Below are 20,463 nucleotides of genomic sequence, written 5' to 3'. Positions count from 1 at the left end.
GAACGCCGTGTTGGTTGAAAATCCTCCTGAGCTTTTCAGATATTTCTGCACCGTATGGAATGACAACGTTGCTTCATTTGTTGTTCTCGTCTTTTTCAGCTATGGAGGTGCTCCTGCTGGGTTTTTCTAGATTTGATGAAGGCCCAGCTGGGATAGCCACAGTGTCATGCCCCTGTTGGAGTCTGATTCCAAGGGAGTGGAAGTGTGGCTCCGGAGGTTGTGGAGGAAACTGGGGAAGGGCACAGGCCGGCTGGGCAGTCAGAGGAAGACACAGGCCCATCCCCTCTTCTTCCTAGGGCACACAGGGAGGAACGGAGAAGGGAGCAACGTCAATGGCATGGTCTACGGGGAGGTAAGGGCCTTGATCCCTTTCATGGGCTGCAGCTGTGAGGACTGTTTAAAAGGACGGACTGCGCATGGGCCAGTGCTGGAAACAAAGTGAAAATATTTCTAGTCTGTCCATTATCATCTGAGTTTGGCGTCCTTCCCAGTGTTTGTATTTTGATATCTGTGGACATCTTCAAGCCCTTATCCTGCCTTGTCTCAGTAATTGCTTCAGTATGGTTTGTGTTGTTTTTTCTATTTATAATTTATATGTACTTTGAGTTTGAACGGAAGTTCTTCCTTTTTGTTACTGTTTGTGGGGGTGTTTTTTGTCTCCAGTCAATGATAATTGGAGCTTTAAAGCCAAGTTGAAGGAATTAAAGAGACTTCACCTATTTTTGTGACTGTGTTGCTTTTGTATACCACCCTGGGTCATCACACACTGAGGGTTCTGTGGGTTTCCTTGATGTGTTTTAGTTCTTTTCTTTTCCCTCTTTACTGGTAGGCAAACTTTCATGCCGGTGGTGTAGGGTTCTGAACACTCCCATTTTGTGTTGACCACCCACTTCGATCTCCACATCTCTTCTGTACTTTTCAATAGCCTGCTTCCACCTTTCTTTCAATCAGGTCTGTCTGTCCACTGATGTCCTTTACCACAATCTGAACTCCTTCTGACTTAAGAGATCTCTTCAAAGATCTTTTTCCATGTCTGTTTCTACCTTCAGTGTCGTTACAGATGTAATATTGTGCCTTGTCTTTACTTTCTCAAACTCTTTAGTCTTTCCAAGATATCATCTTTCTTGGCTTTGGCCTCTTTTTTTTTTCTTCTTGACAATTTCCAGAGTTTGTTCTGACATCCAGCGTGCCTTCTTCTGTTTCATCATCTTTAGCACTGTTTTAACTTTCACATTTGATACCCTTCCATGGTTCCTCTGGTTACACATCAGAGTTCAGGAACTCAAAGCAGATTCCTGAGGTTGTCTTTGAAAATAGGGGTTGAAGAGCATATTGTGGGAACTAGTAATCTTTATTCTTTTGCTTTAGTCCAATTGGAAATTTGCATATGAGCAGTTTGCAATTTGTCTCAGTCAACCCAGTCCATGTTTTGCTATTACAATTGCACTTTCTCATTTCTCAATATAGTCAATATGTATCAATATAGTCAGTTTGATTTCTGTCTGGGCATTATTCTGATTTGAAGAATATGATGGCAAGAAATCTCAGTTTGATATAAAATGACAAATTGTTTTCTGATTTATACCTAAGCCATTTAGTCCAACAGTTTTTCTCATTATTTCCAGCTTTGGCATCATTCAGCATTATATCATCGATCACTTTTAAATTGTTTAGCCACGTGGTAAAAATTGGTAAAAAGACAGGCTTCCTTCCTTGTTTTCTCCTCATTACAAGATGCCTTTGCTTGTGGTGACAAAAATGACTGTTTGCCTCCCACATCTTCCTGTATGGCTGCTGCCCAGAGAGAGAGGAGGCCTGCTTCTTTGGCTGGAACCTTTAAGGGGCCTTGGCCGACCCCGCTGGGTGTAAACAGCTTCCTGCCACTTCAGCTCATCTCTCCCACCATCACCCACCCCAGACAGTATGGAAGGGCTCGGAAGGAGAGGTGGAAACATCTGCTGTGTATCAAATTCTCACAGTATCAAAACGGGTGACACGAAAGGAAGACAAACAACAGGTACATGTTGCATTTCTATTGGGTACAAAGATACATACAACAGAAAGTCTATTGTACAACAGCATTAAAAATTGGAAGATTTTCTTGACACCGCAGAAGACAAGAAAAAAATATGGAAAAAAAAGGTGACCTCCCCAGCTTTACAATCTCCTCTTCCTCCTCCTCCTCTTGGGAGAGCTGTAGGGCCCTTTCCCAACTATTCATTCTCTTCTTGCCAGCTGACTGAATGGAGGAAAATTTCAGCAGCAACTGAACCCCAAAGAAAACAGGGGGCCCGATCTCCCACTTGGGGCAGGGGTTACATTGTACAAACTGTGGTAGTAATTATCATTTCCTAAAACTTGGCTCTTATTTTTCCAGAGGAACTGCTGGGGGACGGGACACAGCAGGCAGACTGGCCTCTTTACTCAACAACGAGCAGCCTCCCCTCCCAAACCCCTCCTGAAGTGGAAAGGAAGCTACCAGCGATAGAATAATTTTATATTAATACTTTAAATGGCCCTGATTAAGCATCTGTCTAAAAGATTTAAGTTTATGATTGCTTTTAAGACCAAAAGTGGCACAAATTAAAATGATGAATTGGCTGAAAGTGAAGAAGGGTCCAAATGAACAAAATGACCCTCCCCAAAACCCTCTTGGGACACCTTCTCATCACATGATACTGTAGATAAACAATCCATCAAAAGTGCTATTAGGACACACCTCAGGCAGCCAAAGAGTTGGACCAAGGTTGTTCTGGCTCCTGGGCCTATCGCCTGTGTGGTCTAGACTTGGGAGGTTAAGTTTTGTCTCCTTGAAAGTTACACACAGGAGAATTTACTTTGCCACCCAAAATTCACCAGGAACAAACACAGGCAGGAATGCTTAGCATGTGCAAAACAGTTAAGGAAGCAAACCTTTGGATTAAATCTTTAGTACATACATACACTCGCTTTGTCTGTGTGTTTATGTGCATGCACACATATAATCATAGAGGCAACTGTGAAGTCAATAAGGCTATTGAGACATCGATTCTGGAAGTAGCAAAGTCCTGGAGAGGATGCCTCCTCCACCCACACCGCTGAAGGGGCCACCTTGGTCTCTGTCCCCATGTCACAGTAACACATCAGCTTTATTCTCCACCTTCTCTACCTCACCCCCACCCCGCCGTGCCCTGCAAACTAGACTAAAAAGAATAATCTACCACATTATCAAACTCCTGAGTCTCCAGCACTGGCTTTAAAGGGCAGGTCTGGTAATTTATTTATTTTTTAACGAAAACTTTAGGGGGGAAAAAAAGAATCAACCCTCAAAGTCCCACTGAGATTTTTTTTGCTTTGCATCTGCATTAGTATGGCACTCAACTGAGAGCTACAACAGCCAGATGTGAAGGTGGGAGGAGGTCAAAATTAGCAAGCTTCCCCTGCTTTGCTCCCCACCTTTTAAAAGGCTCCTGGCTGGATTTGCCACACACCCCGCTACGTGTTCACACAGCACCACGCAGAGAACAGGGTCCATCTCATTTATAAGATCGATATATAAAAGGTGGATGTTACTGCTGTACATCGTGTTGGATAATAGAGAGAGATTATTTTAAAAGCCAAAAAAGCATTCAGTATTGTCAAAAGCTTTAACCTGAAAGCCCCGGAACAGTTTTCACCCAAGTTTTCATGGGGCTTCGAAAGGGGAATGGATCCACCTGGAGGAAGCTGCAACCTGCCCGCGTTTCCTTCACCTTTATGGGGCAGAGTCAGCAGCTTCCTCTGCTGGCTGCCCGGGGGCCAGGCCTGTGCTCAGTGCCCCAGGCTGCTCAGGGGGCTCTGGGTGGCCCGTTGTCTGGGCCAGACCAAAGGCCTCTTCTGCCCGGGGGCCCTGCAGGGCCAGCTCCTCCGGGATGCCGTGGGGCTGGTCCTCGACCTCTGTCCCCGTGGTCAGAGACGCAAAGGCACAGAGATCCTGGACCTTTTTGTTCAGGTCGTTGCGTTCGGTCTGCAGGGCCCGGCACAGCTTCTCGAGGCGCTGGATTTTTGCTTGGAGCCCTTCCAGTTCTTTGTCCCGGAGGGTTTTCTGCATAGAAACAACAGCAGCAGCAATTTCAGAGTCAGTGTCATGCCCTTGTTGGAATCTGATTCCGAGGGGGAGTCTGAGCAGCTGACAGGGAGTGAGAGTGTGGCTCCGGTGGCTGTGGAAGAAACGGGGGAAGGGCACAGTCTGGCTGGGCATTCAGAGGAAGACCCAGGGCCAACCCCTCTTCATCCTAGGGCACGCAGGGAGGAACGGAGAAGGGACCAATGTGGGTTACAGGGGAGAAAGAGGCCCTGATTCCCTTCATTAGCTGCAGTTGGGAGAACAGGATATAAGTGGGTCGTTTTAAATAGCTCTTTGCTGGAAGCAGAGCGTGTTTTATCTTGGTCGAGGCTTATCAGGGTTTTGGCGTCTTCCCAACTGTGGTTGCTGCGCTATCTTGTGGAAGTCTGCAATTTATCATCCTGGCCTGCCGTGTTAATGACTCCAGTGTGGTTTGTGTTGTGTTTTTTATTTCTAATTATTTTTACTTTTGGTTCGGACTGCATTTGCTTTCTTCATGGTCTGTTTTTTGGAAGAATTTGATATCAAGTCGAGGATAATTGGACATTGAGGCTCAAGTTGGAGGCATTAAAGGGAATTTATTCTACTTTTGTGACTGTGTTATTTTTGTGTCACGCCCCGGGTCATCACAGTCAGTTTTGGGAAGGAAACATCAGAAGACGGTCATCGGAAGGAAGTTCAGATGATAATCCAATAGATTGTCTCACCCCAATGGAATTAGCCCACCCCACTCACTTCAGCAGACCCCCAACTGTCAAAGCCCTTGGGCTGGAAAAGAGCCTTTTGCACTGAGGCCTGAAGAACATCCTACCCTCAGCGGTGGGATCTCCTCCCCTGCCCAGCCTTCCAGAGAGGCCTTAAAACTTGGCTTTGCTGGTTGGCTTGGAGCTGTAGGTCCTTGCTGTAGATCAGGGGTCCCCAAACTTGGTCATAGAAGGACTCTGGGCATAAAACTGTATACAGTATACAAATTTAAAATAGAGGCAAGGATATTTAAAATTTGACATTAAAAATAATTAAAACTTCTATGAAAATGCTAGGAGAGGGCCTTATAAAGAGACTAACCGAGGGCTCTCCAAACTTGGCCACTTGAAGACTTGTGGACTTCAACTTTTAGAATTCTCCAGCCAGCGCTGCGAGTTGAAGTCTTAAAGTGGCCAAGTTTGGGGACCTCTGCTGTAGATGGTTGACAGGATAAGTCCTCAGCCCTGCCCCATCCATCTCCTTGATCTCATATCTTAGACAACTTTAAAAACGTTTCTAGATTTATCTTTTATTTTTTTTATTGTTTGTAAGTCTTTTGTGAGAGATAGATGGCTTAAATCTCTGCTTAGGAAGGCTGCCCTGTTTGGCTCCGTTCCCCACCAGAAGAGAGAGCCCCGTTACCTCTTCCGCCATTTCTAGAAGGGCTTTGTTGCTACTTTCCCACCGGGACCTGTACATCGTTGTTTCTTTCTCCAGCTTCTTAATCTTCTTGGTCATCTATGGAGTGGCAACAGAAACAAGGAAAGAGCCATTACGAAGCGCCTCCTACTATTCCAAGATTCTGTGAGCCTGTCCTGTCGATCTTCAGCAAGCCAAGAACTGGGATTATCGACTATTATAGATTGAGTTTTATATGGTTCTTGCTCTTGCAATCAAAGGAAGTTGAGTATGGATAAAATCACTGATTCCTTTACAAGGAAGAAAGCCATAAGTATGGAAAAATACAAGAAATGAAAATGTTTCACTGAGTCCTGATAGGTACAAAACAGTGGCAGTGCTACAAACTTGTCTTAGAAAGAACCTGAATGAGGAAATAAACACTCCTAAGTATTTATCATAAACAGCTCCAAGAACTATAACAAATTTTCAAAAGAATTTAATTTTTTCTGACATTGATAATGCTGAAAATATATTCAAGGTGAGAAGGTATTTAGAGAGAATTAATGTGCAATAATGTCTAGAAAGCAGGAGACTGGGAATTCTAGCCCTGGGCTTAGCCATGAAAGCCGACTGGGTGGCCTTGAGCCAGTCTCTCCCTCTCCCTCAGCCTAACCCACCTCACAAGGTTGTTGTGGGGGGAAATAGGAGGGGTGTGTATTGGATGTGTTTGTTGTCTTATTTGTAAAAATAGTAAAGATGGGATATAAGTAAATAAACTGATGGATATATCTTAGGGAGTATAAGATTCTGCAAAACATTTCTAAAATTTTAACATCTTCAACCTGCAAGAATGGGAAGGGACATGGATGCTGCTGCCACAGAGCAGATCGGCCCAAACTGGCCTATTTTGTCTGATATTTTTTTCTCTAGGCCAGAGTTGCCCTAAGGCTGCAGGCGGGCAAAGATGCCGTAAAAGCTTTCTTAATCCCAGTGGCACCTGCTGCAGCCCCAGCTCCCTCAATACCCTCTGGCACAGCAGGACCACAAAGCAACACACACACACACACACACGGTCTGGGCCAATGTGTCCCAGCCTTTGCTGCCAGTTTCGGAAGCACAGTGGAAAACATCGGTCTGGACTCGAGCTCTTCCCTTGGAGGTTTTGGCACCGGTCAGTCAGAGACTGCCCCCCCCCGCATCCCCCCCACCCCCTCCTGCCCCCAGTAGCCTTGGTCCACTGCATACCTTCTCCATTTCTTGCTTGAACGTGGTGAACACTTCGCTGCTTTTGGAAAGGGTGTTTTGGAACTCTTCAAACTTCTCTGTGTAAAGAGCCAGCTGAATTGGAGAAAGCAGAGAGGGATGATTGCTCGGGATATTCAAGTTTGCAGCTGTTCTACGGGGGTCAGGTGGGAGAAAGGAAACCAAGGTGTATGCTGGCAGGAGGGCAAAGTCCTCTTTTCCAGCCCTGGGAGCGGTGGCTGTGGCCAAGTCCGATCGCGGGATGTCTACGGGTGCAGGCCGTGTCCACAAAGCCAAGATGGGAGTTGGAACCAAGTAAACCTCTGCTCCTGTGTTGATATTGCACCACTGCCTAAAAGCCACCATGTGGACTCAGTCACTTGTCTGCGACGGCATAGGCTTTCCTGCTTCAGCAGGGGGCTGGACTAGAAGACCTCCAATGCCCCTTCCAGCTCTATTCTCTTCTAAATGGCCCAGATCTACCCAATTTGCTTTGGGAAAGACGGTGTCTCCTTTCTGGGAGCCTTGCAACCCCAAAGCCAGTTCCAAGCTTCCTTTCTGGGAAGTGACGAGCATCCCTTAGGCTAAAAAGGGGACCTCCAACCTGGGCCATTTTAAGGCCTGTGAACTTCAACTCCCAGAATTCCCCAGCCAGCCATGTCCACAGGTCTTAAAAGTTGCCAAAATTAGAGACCGCCAACTGAACCAGAGCAAAGGTGCCCCCTGCCACCCCACCTGCTGCTTAAGGTGCGCCTCCTGTTGCTTCATCAACTCACACATTCTCTGGGACTCCACGGCCTCTTTCAGCAGCTGCAGGAGAGAAGGTAGAGGAGGACGAGAGGAAAGTTAGTGGCGAGAAAAAAACGGAAGTCTCTCTGACTGGCAGAGAATTCCCTTCCATAGAACCCCCCCCCCCTCTGCTTCCCCCACCCAGCTGCTATTCAGCCTCTGTTCCCAAATGCTGGGATCCAAGGATGAAAGCAAAACCAATCCCCAAAGCTTGGCACCTGCTCCCTCCAGGAAGTTCTTTCCAAATCTGGACCTCCGTGCTTCACTGACCGTTGGGTCTGATGAGGGCAACGTATGCTGCTGCCCCCAAGGAGAGAATGCTGTGGACACTGGTGGGTGCACACAGGCAGTCCTCGGCTTAGAACCCCAACCGGGACCAGGATTCCCACTGCTGAACAAGGCCGTTAAGGCTAAATGGGTTGTGTGCAATTTTATTACTTTTTTTGCCATGGTGGCTAAGCAAAAACATGGCTTAGCTTTGCAGGGAGCCATATGGTCGTTAAGCAATCTGGATTACAGCCACTGACTCTGCTTGTTGGAAGCCAGCTGGGAAGGTGGCAAATGGCAATCATGTGACCCTGTAACTGTCCTAAGTGGATGCCAGTTGCCAAGCACCTGAACTCTGATTATATGACCATGGTGGGACCGCCACGGTGGTTACTAAGGGAACAGGTCATACATCACATCTTTCAGTGCCATTGTAGCTATGAACAGTTGCAAGTCAAGGACTACCCATAACTGGTCATCAGAACTCTTCCTGACAACTCCACCACAGTCTCCTGGGATTTCCATCCCCCGCCGCCTCTCCCGTGGCAGCTCAAGATCCTTTCTCCTTTTCCGAAGCTGCCCCAGCATCTGCTTTGCCCCGAACCCTTTCCAAGGCCTGCTGGAGGAGGGCAACGTGGCCGCCCTCCAGCCTTCTGCCTGCTAAACCACGCAAAACCTCACAAAGTCCTTTTCCCGCTGGTGCCTCTCCTCCGCCTCCTTCAGCATCTCCTGGGCCTGCTGGAGCTTGGCGTCCACCAACTGCTGCTGCAGGTCCTTGTGCTTGAAGACCTTGTCGATGTGCTGCCGAGAGAAACACAACAAGCGTCAGTCCAGGGCGGCCACCACTTAGCTCCCGAGGCAAAGGTCCTTCCCCAAAGGCAGCCTCCCTCGTACCCACATGGATTCAGCCCCGGGGGAAGGGCTGAGATATTATTTCCTGGGCACAAAATGTTGCATTTGGATACAAATCATGACAACACAGGGGTACAGAAAGGTTTTTCTGAAGGGGGCTACCAACTAAGGAGAAGCAAAGCTTCTTTCAAGCTAAGCTCAGTCCCTGCTGACGCAGGCCTCCCGCGCGAATGGCAGCAATATGGAGGGGGGAGGCTGCCCCCTGCCTTCGTCCAGCATGGCTTGGTAGCTCCCTAACTGAACCCGCATCGCTGAAGAAGAATGCCGCAGAGCTCGCGTTAGCAATTGCTTCTCCATGGAGACCGAGGGGAGCAAGTGGCCAGTTTTAAGTTTCTGGGTGTTACCCTAAAAGAGGACCTGAACTGGGGGGCTCACATTGCAGCCCTGGTCAAAAGGGCCCAGCAGAGATTATACTACCCTGAGGCTTCTCAGAAAACAACTGAATGAAAAACTGCTGGTGACCTTCTACCGCTGCACCACAGAGAGTATCTTAACTGACTGCACCTGTGTCTGGTTTGCCAATTGCACAGTGACAGATAGGAAAGCACTCCAGAGGGTGAACGTCATTGCCCAGAGGATCAATGGTTGCCTTCTCCCCTTTTTGGAAGAGCTTTATAGCTCCTGCTGCCTTAAGAAAGTTCAAAACATCCTCAAAGATCCATCTCATCCTGAGCACCTTTTTTTGAACTATTACCATCTGGCAGACTGTACAGGATAATAATAAAAACAAGGACAAATAGGCTGAAAAACAGCTTCTATCTCAGGGCAGTAGCTCTGTTGAATTCTACTGTATAGTGCAGTGTTGGTGTGGTGTCGGGGTTTTTCGGTTCAATGTGTGGAGTGTGAAAGATGTGTGTTTGTGTTTATTTCCATGGTCATGATGTGCACTGAAGATGGTGTTTGATTTCGTTCTACGAGGTGCAATGACTACAGTAAACTAAACTAAAGCAAAGCAAGTTGCATTGTTGCTGTGTTACACAGCCGGATCCCTGAAGCAGCCGTCATTTTTTGAGCAGCCACAATTCAATGCGGCCGTTTGGGAAATGGCACCTGCTTCCAGCCTGTGGCCCAGCAACGGAGGGGCCTGACTTCCCCTCCCCTCCTGAGATCTTCAAAGGGTCTAAGTGAGGGGGAGGGTGTGGGGCCCAGTGGGGTGGGAAGCGGGCCCAAGAAGTGGAGGGACCCCAAGGGGCGGGAAGTGGAGCAACCGGTATCTCACGGGGTGCAGGAGGCCTCAGGATTAGGCCTCTCCCCACGAGAGACACCCCGTGCTACTCTTAATGACTGCATCAGGGAGAGTAGGGATGGGGAAGTCGCTGAGTGAGGTGATCTTGCTTCATGACCATCACCACTTTGGTGTTCTGACCCAGGCTTCATCAATCGGAATTATTCAATCAATTAAACTTGTTTTAAAAGCAAGACCTATTTTATTGCAACGCTGGGAATTGTTTTCATTCCTAGCCAGAACTAATCGTAAACAGTTCCCCAAGATAAGCACACACCTTTCAGTTCTGTGGCATGCTGCCAAAAACAGAAATATCCAAGTAACTATAAAAGAAAATAACTGAAGTACAAGAAAAAAACCAACCAAAATACACAGAGCTTCCTGCAAAGGTTTCCTCATTGAGGTCTGGCTTTTATCCCTTATGGGAGGGGCCATCACCTCCCAGCCGAGTTGCCCCTACTGCTTCAGCTGCTCTCGCCTTCTAGCAGCTCTGCACACAGGCGCACTGGGGACAGGCTCCCCTGGGTCCTCTTCCTCGCTGCTGCCAGACTCCGGAGGCTCTGAAGGCAGCACCCCACTCCCAGGTGGCCCTGGCCCCATCCCTGCATCAGACGCAGGACCCTCGTCCGAGTCCTCTCCAGACTCCCTGCCTGGTCCCCTTTCTTCCTCGCTGTTGGATTCTGCTGCCAGCTGCACTGGCTGCCGGTGAACCACAACATTGAGACCGTAATGGGGAACCTGCATTACGGCCGTAAGTCAAGGACTACCTATACACTCTCATTTCTAGAGCTCAGAGGAAGAGCTGTCGAATGACCAAGAGGCCAACCAAACCTCCTTCTCTGAGGGGAGGCCTGTCCAAGGGGCTGGCGGTACAGCTGAAGAGCAGGCCAGGGAGGGAGGGGAGCCTCCCCTCAGCTTCTCCCTCCCTGCTGCACCTGCTCACCTCCTCCCGCAGCTCGTATTGCTCTATGAGCTTCTTCAGCCTTTCGGCCAGCTCCATGTTCTCCTGGCGCAGTTTGGAGTTGCGCTCGTTGTGCTGCTCCATCTGCAGCTGGATGTCATTCAGCATCACCTGGAAGTGGGAGGTCACCTCCTTCCTCTTCTCTTCCTCCTCGCGAGCTCGCTGGACACCCTCCTCCTGCAGAAGCAAGTTGAAGAGCCTCACAGAGCAGAACAACGGCTCTGAAAATGGGAAGGACCCCGGCTCACAAACCCCAGGGGAGCTGCGGCCGGGCCAAAGCGGACGGTCTTCAAAGGACGACGAGCTGCAATCAGCCATTCAGAAACCTTCCTTCCCTCCTGAATCTGAGGCAGACTCTTTCTCTCTTTCCCTCCCTCCCTCCCTCCCTTCCCTCCCTTCCTCTTTCTCTCCCTCCCTCCCTCTTTCTCTCCCTCCCTCCCTTGCTCTCTCCCTCCCTCCCTTTCTCTCTCTCCCTCCCTCCCTCCCTTTCTCTCCCTCCCTTGCTCTCTCCCTCCCTCCCTTTCTCTCTCCCCTTCCCTCCCTCCCTTTCTCTCCCTCCCTCCCTTGCTCTCTCCCTCCCTTCCTCTTTCTCTCCCTCCCTCCCTCCCTTTCTCTCCCTCCCTCCCTTTCTCTCTCCCTCCCCTCTTTCTCTCCCTCCCTCCCTCCCCCCTTTCTCTCTCCCCTTCCCTCCCTCCCTTTCTCTCCCTCCCTCCCTTGCTCTCTCCCTCCCTTCCTCTTTCTCTCCCTCCCTCCCTCCCTTTCTCTCCCTCCCTCCCTTTCTCTCTCCCTCCCTTCCTCTTTCTCTCCCTCCCTCCCTCCCCCCCCTTTCTCTCTCCCCTTCCCTCCCTCCCTTTCTCTCCCTCCCTCCCTTGCTCTCTCCCTCCCTCCCTTTCTCTCTCCCTCCCTTCCTCTTTCTCTCCCTCCCTCCCTTCCTCTTTCTCTCCCTCCCTCCTCTTTCTCTCCCTCCCTCCCTTGCTCTCTCCCTCCCTTCCTCTTTCTCTCCCTCCCTCCCTCCCTCCCTCCCTCCCTCCCTTCCCTCCCTCCCTTTCTCTCCCTCCCTCCCTTGCTCTCTCCCTCCCTCCCTTTCTCTCTCCCTCCCCTCCTCTTTCTCTCCCTCCCTCCCTCTTTCTCTCCCTCCCTCCCTTTCTCTCTCCCTCCCTTCCTCTTTCTCTCCCTCCCTTCCTCTTTCTCTCCCTCCATCCCTCCCTCTCTCTTCCATTCTCTCTCTCCCCCTCCCCCTTAGTGTCATGATGGGGCAGCGATTGTGCCTGGCCTCCCGTGGGCTGTCTGGGAGAGCCCTTTGGCTCTCGGTCTTTATCGCTCGCGATTGTGGCCAAGAGGCTGGCTATTCTTCCCATTGTGGAGAGAGGATTTTTATCATTTTGTATTTTTAAAAATACACACTTGTCTCATTCATGATACCGGGACGCTAGTCGCACTTGAGGTGAAGGACAAAGATATACAGATGGTCCTCGACTTACAAACAGATCTGAGGCTGCAGTTTCAGTCATAAGTCGGGATGGTTGTAAAGTGGGTCATCACGTGACCACTTAGGACCTTCACTGCAGCGGCCGTGGTGAAAACCCTTTGTTCACAATGGGGTGAGATTTCACCACAAACCAGAAGTAAGAAGTAAGTCTTTCTCTTTCTGGAAAGAACATAGTTGACCTGCAGCCAGGGGACTGCAGGAGGTTGCAAATGGCTGTAACTGCGGGCCTTGCCAAGCTACCAAAGCACGGGCAAGGGACCCCGGGGGGGGGGGGGACGACAGAACTTTGGGTCACAAGTCCCTTTTTAAGGGTCCATCTTAACTTCAATTGGTCACTGTGATGACCCAAAGGGGTGTGGCACAAAGGCAACACAGTCAGATAAGTAAGAAGAGTCCCTTTAATTCCTCCAACTTTGCCCCCAATGTCCAGGTTACCTTCGGCTGGAGAAAAACTCTCCCAAGTGGAGAGTTTAAGTGGAGAAAATTCAGTCCGAAAACAAAGTACATGCAGACTGCTACTAAAAATCCAAACAAACCAAACTGAAGTAATTAACCTGACAGGGCAGAAGAAGGAATTGCAGACTTGAAAGCCCAGCAAAACACACACAGTTGGTAAGACGCCAGGAACCCAGATAAGCCTCGACAATACCAGATGATTCACAATTTGCTCCCAACAACTTTGCTGTGCGCAACTTTCTCTTTTCAAACACTGTGTTCCCAGCTGCAGCTAATGAAGGGAATCAGGGCCCTTTCCTCCCCCGTAAGCCACGCAACTCACGTTGCTCCCTTCTCCATTCCTCCCTGCGTGCCCTAGGATGAAGAGAGGGTGGGCCTGGGTCTTCCTCTGAATTCCTTCTCTCTTGTTCTACCCTCCCCTGCTCCTCCCAGCCGGACTTTGCCCTTCCCCAGTTTCTTCCACAACCAACGGAGCCACACTCCCACTCCCTGTCAGCTGCTCGGCCTCCTCCTCCGAATCAGATTTCAACAGGGGCATGACAGTCACTAAAGACTAGTCATAAATAAAGGACTATCTATCATCAGCCTCTCTGGCTCCCAAACCTAATAACCCTTTTCCTCTGGCTCAACACTCCGTTCAGAGAAGGAAGAAAGCCTCCTCCTCCTCCTCCCTACCCTTCCCTTCCCCCCAAAGGGCCAGGAGATGCCTTGAAAATTCCTGGAATGAGCTGCCACCTTGGGCTGGGGGGGGGGGGGTTGGGGGGTGAGGAATCAAGGTAGGTAATGACAATTGCATCAGCTGCCATTGGAGCCTTGTGTACCTTGAGGGTGCGGTTATGTCTTTGTAGCTCCCGGCACAGGCTTTCCAGTTTGGTGCGAGCCAAAACCGCCTTGTTGTGCTCACTGCGGAGATGGTCCTTCTCTTGCACCAACTGAGTCTGCTTCTTCTGCAGGATCTTCATCTGCTTCTGGGAGTTTCGGTGCTCCTCCAGCTGATGGGACAGAAGGGAAGGAAGAAAAATAAGGAGTGAGTATACCATGCAGCAGCAACATCTGAAGGATCTCCAAGAAAAATAAGAGCACGAGGAGATGTTTAAAAAGCCAGTAACAAAATTGTCAGCCCTTTGAGGCAAGTCAGATAGGAGACACCCTCATGTTGAACTCTACTTAATCGAGAAAGGCTGGAATAACGGAGCCTTGGAAGTAGGACATGGTTGCTCCCTTAGACTAACAAGATCCAAGGAAGGGCCACAGTGGGTTTCTTTCTCATGCTAACCTGTCTTCCCTGGCTGAGCTCCTGTTTGTAAAGTTCACCCTGTATCTTCTACAACAGGAGTGTCAAACTCACATCGTCACGGCTGCCATCACATGGCATATTGGAACACTTTTTCCCCCTTCACTAAACTGGGCATGGCCAGCACGTGAGGCATCTGGCCCATGTCCCGGGAGTTAGACAGCCCTTTTCTATAATGTTTCTCTTTCCCAGCAAGTTTAAGATGGGTGGACTCCAACTCCCAGAATTCTCCAGGCATCTTAACATTGTCAAGATTGAAAAACAGGCTTTACAATCATGGAGAAGAAAGGTTCTGACAAAGGCCTCTCTTTCCTGCTGCTAATGGGTTTTCCTCTTCGATTCTTTGCCAACCAAGCGACCCCTGGATCAGGAAGGCGGCTGATGTAAGGTGAAGCAGAATGGAGACGGCCCCTCTGACTGAGGTATAGTTATCTAGATACTATAGTTATTTTCCATCTACATTTCCCTTGAATATGCATATATGCAGACAAGTTATGTTAAATTAATCAGTCTTTTTTAACCACCGCCCATTGCAAGAATTTTCTGATCATCAAGGATGCTAACACACATACAAAAAAACAGTTCTGTCTTCTAGAACTGAACACAGTTCTAGAACTTGGATGTAGAGTGAAACAAAGGAAAAAACCCAGAAAGTCCAGTCCGGTTTTGGGGGAAAAAAACCACCTTTGGGATAACTTTGACTTGGATGTTGTGAGAATCTCCACTGATACTTGGGCTTATTCATTATCGAATCAAAGCAACTCAACGAAGAACTTTTCTACTTTTTAGCAAGAATAATCGAAGTTTTCTCTGAAGGATACTCCCTGAAGCAGTGATGGCTAACCTATGACACGCTTGTCACTCGTGACACGCCGAGGCACTTTGACTGACACGCCTGTTGGTGTGGGGAAAACCTGCACATTTAGAGGCTGCCTGTGCTCTGCTCCAATCCCTGCTCCCTGCTTGTGGCGTGGAGGCGTGGTGTCACCGCTGCCGCAAGATCTTTGCAGCAGAGAACCAGTTTTAACCACCATAAACTGAGGTTTGTCAGTTTCCTTACCTCAGGAACGCTACAGGAGGAAAGGAGATCCATGAGGTTCACAGCCCTGTAAGGTGGCCTTCCGATCCCCACATCCTGCACCTGCAGCCCTGAGACCAGGGAGACGAGTTTCACAGCCCTGTGTGATCACCCCAGCCCAGTCCGTCATAAACCAAATTATTGATATTTCTTGAAGTGACACACAACCCGAGGAAGGCTACACTTTTTCCCGATTTTCGACACACCAAGCTGAAAAGGTTAGCCATCACTGCCCTGAAGCATGCTGCAACATTTAAAAATAAATATTTCTAGTATTTTTACTCAGGCTTCCTATATTATTTTATTTCTCCCTCAACTATAACTTCACAGAAGTTTCTGGGAAGTACTTGAACCTGAGTTAGTAAATAATTTGGCCTCATCCTATGCAACTGAATCATGCAGATTAAAGCTTAAAAAGCAGCTAAAATAAACAATATAAACAAAAAAGCTTCTGATATCTTAAATGATACTATTCCATAAATTTTCACATCATCCTAAATTTGGTTTCTAAAACCAGTTTTTAAGCTTTTAAGCTTTAAATCTGGTTATTTTTGCTTCCCAAGAGTCAAGTGGCTACCCTGATTCAAGAAGTAAAACTCTGCAGCCCCACTAGCTCCCAAAAGCAACATAAAATTTTGCAGCTTGGGTTGGAAACGGATAATTCTTTTTATCTCCTGCAGCAGCCCAAGCGAAGGTGATCCGAAGGCACCCAACTCCCCTTCAGGGCACCCCGTTTCTCTGCCTAGGTGAGAGTGGAGAACATTCTCCAGCCTACTCAGCCGCCTCTCCAGACTTGCAAGGCACTGACCAGTTCCGCGTATTTCTTGCAGAGGGCTGCCAGCTTCTCCTCAGACGTACTGAGGGTGTTGAGGGTCTGCATCAGAAGAGTGATCTCCTTGCCTGGAAGTAAAGGACAAAGCATAGGCTCATTCAGAGCAAGCACAAAGATATGGTGGCCGGGCAGCAGGAGACGGCTGGAAATAGCACCATCTTGGGAACTAAAACGTCTCTAGAGCGGGAAGCAAAACTAGACACATTCCAGGTATAGTCTGCTATAATCGCCCAAGGTAAGGTAGCTGGGAGCCTCCCCGTATTTTAGTTACAAAGCCACCTTAAGAGGTAGGTGGCTTGTGGGATGCCAAAAATCACCCCAAATGATTTAACGTGGTTGCCCCATCCAACATTAACCTCTTAACTGCCAATGCTCTCCTTGCAAGTTTTCTTAAGGATACGGAGAGCTGGGGTGATTTAGCAACTGGGTGTGTAGGGAAAGGGTTCCTTCCCCAACCCTCCTCATTGCTTGGTTTTTGAAAGAACAAAGGGAATGCAGGGCTGTCAGCAGAGAACTTCCTACCAAGCCCTCTGGGCTTCTTTTTCTCCTGGACTCGTTTGTGGTCACGTTCTCCACTCTCCTCGCCGATTCCCCTGGGACCCTCCTTCTCGCCATTTATCTCAGGGCAGCTCTGCTCCTGGTCCCCATTCCGGGGCGACTCGCTTCGGCCCTTCTCCGACTCATCCAACTCCACAGGCTCATTCTGGCCGTTGTCCTCTCCGGGACCTTCCTGGTTTGAGTCCCTGCAATAAGTGCTCAGAATATCCTCCAGTTGTCTGCTCAGCTCTTCAGAAACATCAGGGACTGGCTGGCAAGGCAGAGCCTCCTCTGCCAGATGCGCTGCAGAGGGTAGAAAGCACCATTCAACATTAAGAAGGGGGAGAATCACAACACAGCCGTTAAGAGAATTAGTTAAGAATAAGAATCTTCTCTCAAATGATGATGGCTCCCCCAAATCTACATTTAAAGAGAAATAAAAATAATGAATCTCAAGGAAACACACCATCTTCTTTCTCCCTCTGCTCTTCGTTCACTGGCACTTCAAGCCTGTCATTAGCAAAGGGTTTCAAGCCGGAGAGGCCAAGTTGGTGGTGACAATCTCCACTTCCTGCAACCCCTCCAGGAGCCTCGGCAAAGTCACCATCTTCTGGCCCCAGACCATCCCTTATCTGGGAAGGGCTGGGCGGTAGAAGAGAAGCCGTGCTTTCTCCATCTTGATTCTTCATTGTGCCTCACCTTCAAAGCCACTTTTGGCAGTTGCTGTGTAAAACAAAAACAAAGGGCGTTATTTCTGGGATGGCTTTTGCTGTTAGGCAACAGCACACATGCAAATAAAGACTAAATAAGAACTGGAACACCCAAAGGAACAATAACATTACAGTCAACAAGTGGCAATTTTAACAATTGTTTGCTCTCCACGAGTTAGTACCTATTGCTGTCACACATTGCAGAATAGCACTGATTGATCAACCAGTTGCCTAAGTAGTAGTATGACTTCGGATCAGGTGAGTTCTCGTAACTGGGAGCTGCACTTATTTTGGCAGAACAATATCACAAAGTGAGTAAAGACATGACACGCACTTGGGCAGTATTGGAATATCTTCATCTTTTCCTTGATTTGGGGTGGGGTGTCTTTTTTTCTTTTTAAATCCATTTATCATTGTTGCTACAGTTCCTACATTTCATGACTCTACTTCTCCACCAGATATTTTTTTAAAAATAGGATTTCTTGGGCCACAAAGGAAGACCACAGAGCTGGTCCCTGGGCAAAGGTGGCACATCTCCTGTCCTAAGCAGAGCTTAGCTATTTGTCACCGTCAACACTTTGGAGATTCACAAATTCAGGGATCCTCTTAGCCCAGGGGTCTTCAAACTTGACAGCTTTAAGACTTGTGGACTTCAACTCCCAGAATTCCTCCTCCAGTCATGTTGGCTCAGGAATTCTGGGAGTTGAAGTCCACAAGTCTTAAAGTGGCCAAGTTTGAAGACCCTTGTCTTAGCCTCTTTACAAGTATCTCAAAAAGTGAAGGCGAGCTCACTTCTGCACAAAAGCCCCATAAGGGACGGATTCCAGTGAGAGTCTGCAAAAGCATTCCAAGACAAACCTTCTCAGCCATTCCAAGGGAAGCCCTGCCCCTTCTACAATTCTCTTTCTCCTGGGCCCTGGCACCCTCCTACCATTTTTTCCTGCACCCCAAGAGTCCCTTCCTGAAATAGTCCTTTAACGCTCCTTCTATCCCGATAACAGATAATCAGAGTTGGAAGGGACCTTGTAGGTCATCTAGTTCATCCCCCTCCCAAGCCCAAGCGGGAGACCCTACACCATTTCTGACAAATGGCAGTCCAATCCCTTCATGAAAGCCTCCAGGGATGAAGCTCCCACAACTTCTGAAGGCAACTTCTGTTCCATCGGTTGATTGTTCTCACACAGGAAATTTCTCCTTATTTCCAGGTTGAATCTCTCCTTGTTCAGTTTCCATCCATTACTCCATTATTGTCTGGCCTTTGGAGAATAGCTTGACCCCTTCCTCTCTGTGGCAGCCCCTCAAGTATTGGAAGGCTGCTCTCCTCCTCTCTCGCCTGGTCCTTCTTTTCATTAAAATCATATTAAAGAGTTGGAAGGGACCTTGTAGGGTCATCTAGTCCAACCTCCCTGCCCTCAAATATTGGAAGACTACTATTCTGCCTCCCCTGGTCCTTCTCTTCCCTAGACTAGCCAGGCCCAGTTCCTGCAACCGTTCCTCATATGTTTTATTCCCCCGCCCCCAAGCTCTCACGCCCCCTCCCCCACGGCCAGGTCCGATTCGCTGGTGGGGGCGGGAGCTGCGCTGGGGGCGGCTGGAAATCGCACTTGCCAAGGGGCGGCGGGGGAAGGGGGGTCCTCGCCTCTCCCGGCTGCAGCCCCCGCCCAGGCCACGCCCTCCTCCCGTCCCCCCCTCCGCCCTCGGCTCCCCTCCCTTCCTCCGTGCTTCTCCTCCTCTTCCTCCCCCCTCGGGAAGCTCCGCAGGCTTCTCCCCACCATACTATCACGTCACTCCCTGCCGCCGTGACGTCACGCCCGAGAAGTGTGACGCGTTCGAAGCGACTCGGCGAACCAGGCGACCACCTGCTCCGGGCCTCCGCTGTGCCGGCGCGGCTGCTGGGCCTCCTTCTCCTTCTTCGTGGCTGTCCCGGCTTCTGTCCCGTTCCAGCCTCCCTCGGCTGAGCGGCTCCTCAACGCTCCGCGGAGTTGCGGGGAAGCAGCTCAAGCCCGGACTCGCACTGCGCCTGTGCCGCTAACGGTCAGCGGCCAATCAGCGAGAGGGACCGGGAGGAGCATGCTGGGAAACGTCGGGGAAAAAGCGCCACCCGAGGCGGGAATCTGGACTGGACTACAACTCCCGGCGGTCCTCATTCCCGGCGAAGGAAAAGCGTGGCCCGGAACCACAATTCCCAGCATCCCTCGGGGCGGGAACCGGCTTCTTGCTGGGAGTTTAAATGTGAGAAGATTTCAGGCGGTAATAATAATGCATTTGCAATATGCTTCATTTAGAACAGAGGTCCCCAAACTTGGCCACTTTAAGACTGGTGGACTCCAACTCCCAGAATTCTCCAGCCACTGGCTGGAGAATTCTGGGAGTTGAAGTCCACCAGTCTTAAAGTGGCCAAGTTTGGAGACCTCTGATTTAGAATAAAATCTGACCCAAGCCTAAAGCAGGCCTGAGCAACCTCCAAGCCGAGCATCAGGCGGCGCCTGTTGGGCTCCTTGAGCCCCCGCAGGAGGCAGGATCCACTCCGGCCAAGCAGGCCCGATGCTGCCTTTTTTTTCCCCTTTCTTTTTTTAATCTGTTTTGTTTGAAATCTTGAACCCGTGACAGCCAAAACTTCTATGTCAGTTGTCTATTTGTTCAGCACTTGTAACTTTGAATGGACACGCCACCTCAGAAAGCTCAAACTGCCCAATGAGCTGCTGATCCAGTTCTACAGAGGAATGATGGAGTCTGTCATCTGCACCTCTATAACTGTCTGGTTTGGTTCTGCAACCCAACAGGACAGACACAGACTCCAGAGAGTAATTAGGACTGCAGAAAAAACAATTACTACCAACCTCCCTTCCATGGAGGACCTGTATCCTGCATGAGTCAAAAAGAGGGCTGTGAAAATAGCTACAGACCCCTCACATCCCAGACATAAACTCCTTCAACTCCTACCCTCAAAACGATGCTATAGAGCACTGCACACAGAACTGGACACAAGGACAGTTTTTCCCCAATGCCATCCCTCTGCTAAACAAATAATTCCAATACTGTTCAACTATTTACAAAGTCTGCACTATTATTACTATTAATCTTCTCATCACTCCTTATTGCCCATCCCCTCCCACTTGTGTCTGTAGGACTGTAACTTTGTCGCTTGTATCCTTATGATCTATATTGACTGTTTCCTAGCATGATTTACAATTGTTTAATGTACCCTATGACTATCATTAA

At 49.1% G+C, this 20,463-nt stretch overlaps 1 protein-coding gene across 5 annotated transcripts; it reads right to left on the bottom strand.

Annotated features, from left to right (window-relative positions):
* Positions 1 to 3,504: 3,504 nt before the first annotated feature.
* TXLNA (taxilin alpha) lies at positions 3,505 to 19,292 on the bottom strand. Of its 5 annotated transcripts, none has more exons than XM_087970469.1 (11): positions 19,105 to 19,292; positions 16,998 to 17,254; positions 16,517 to 16,834; positions 15,971 to 16,062; positions 13,612 to 13,782; positions 10,828 to 11,022; positions 8,429 to 8,548; positions 7,427 to 7,501; positions 6,695 to 6,787; positions 5,471 to 5,566; positions 3,505 to 4,063 (listed from the first exon to the last, which is right to left on the bottom strand). In XM_087970469.1, the coding sequence occupies exons 2-11, from the start codon at positions 17,218 to 17,220 to the stop codon at positions 3,734 to 3,736; spliced, it is 1,713 nt and encodes a 570-aa protein (XP_087826595.1). In that variant the 5' UTR covers positions 17,221 to 17,254; positions 19,105 to 19,292; the 3' UTR covers positions 3,505 to 3,733. The 5 variants fall into 5 exon arrangements, with proteins under 5 accessions (XP_087826595.1, XP_087826594.1, XP_026529495.1 ...); XM_087970468.1 differs by having other exon boundaries at positions 19,112 to 19,270; XM_026673710.2 differs by having other exon boundaries at positions 19,101 to 19,266.
* Between the last annotated feature and the right edge of the window lie 1,171 nt (positions 19,293 to 20,463).

Source organism: Notechis scutatus, chromosome 8 (genome assembly GCF_049901735.1).
Source record: "Notechis scutatus isolate UNSWTSFEM ecotype Mainland chromosome 8, rNotScu1.2, whole genome shotgun sequence".
In the NCBI taxonomy this organism is placed as follows: Eukaryota; Metazoa; Chordata; class Lepidosauria; order Squamata; family Elapidae; genus Notechis; species Notechis scutatus.
The sequence above is the reverse complement of the archived record's forward strand: the minus strand, read 5'-3'. Positions and strand labels throughout refer to the sequence as shown.

Excerpts from the sequence above, each read along its gene's own strand:
- TXLNA (XM_087970469.1), bottom strand. The coding sequence starts at position 17,220 with ATGAAGAATCAAGATGGAGAAAGCACGGCTTCTCTTCTACCGCCCAGC. Across the intron at positions 7,502-8,428 it reads ACCAGCGGGAAAAGGACTTT|CTGCTGAAAGAGGCCGTGGA; the intron begins GTGAGGTTTTGC and ends TCTCTCCTGCAG. Across the intron at positions 5,567-6,694 it reads TCAAGCAAGAAATGGAGAAG|ATGACCAAGAAGATTAAGAA; the intron begins GTATGCAGTGGA and ends GCCACTCCATAG.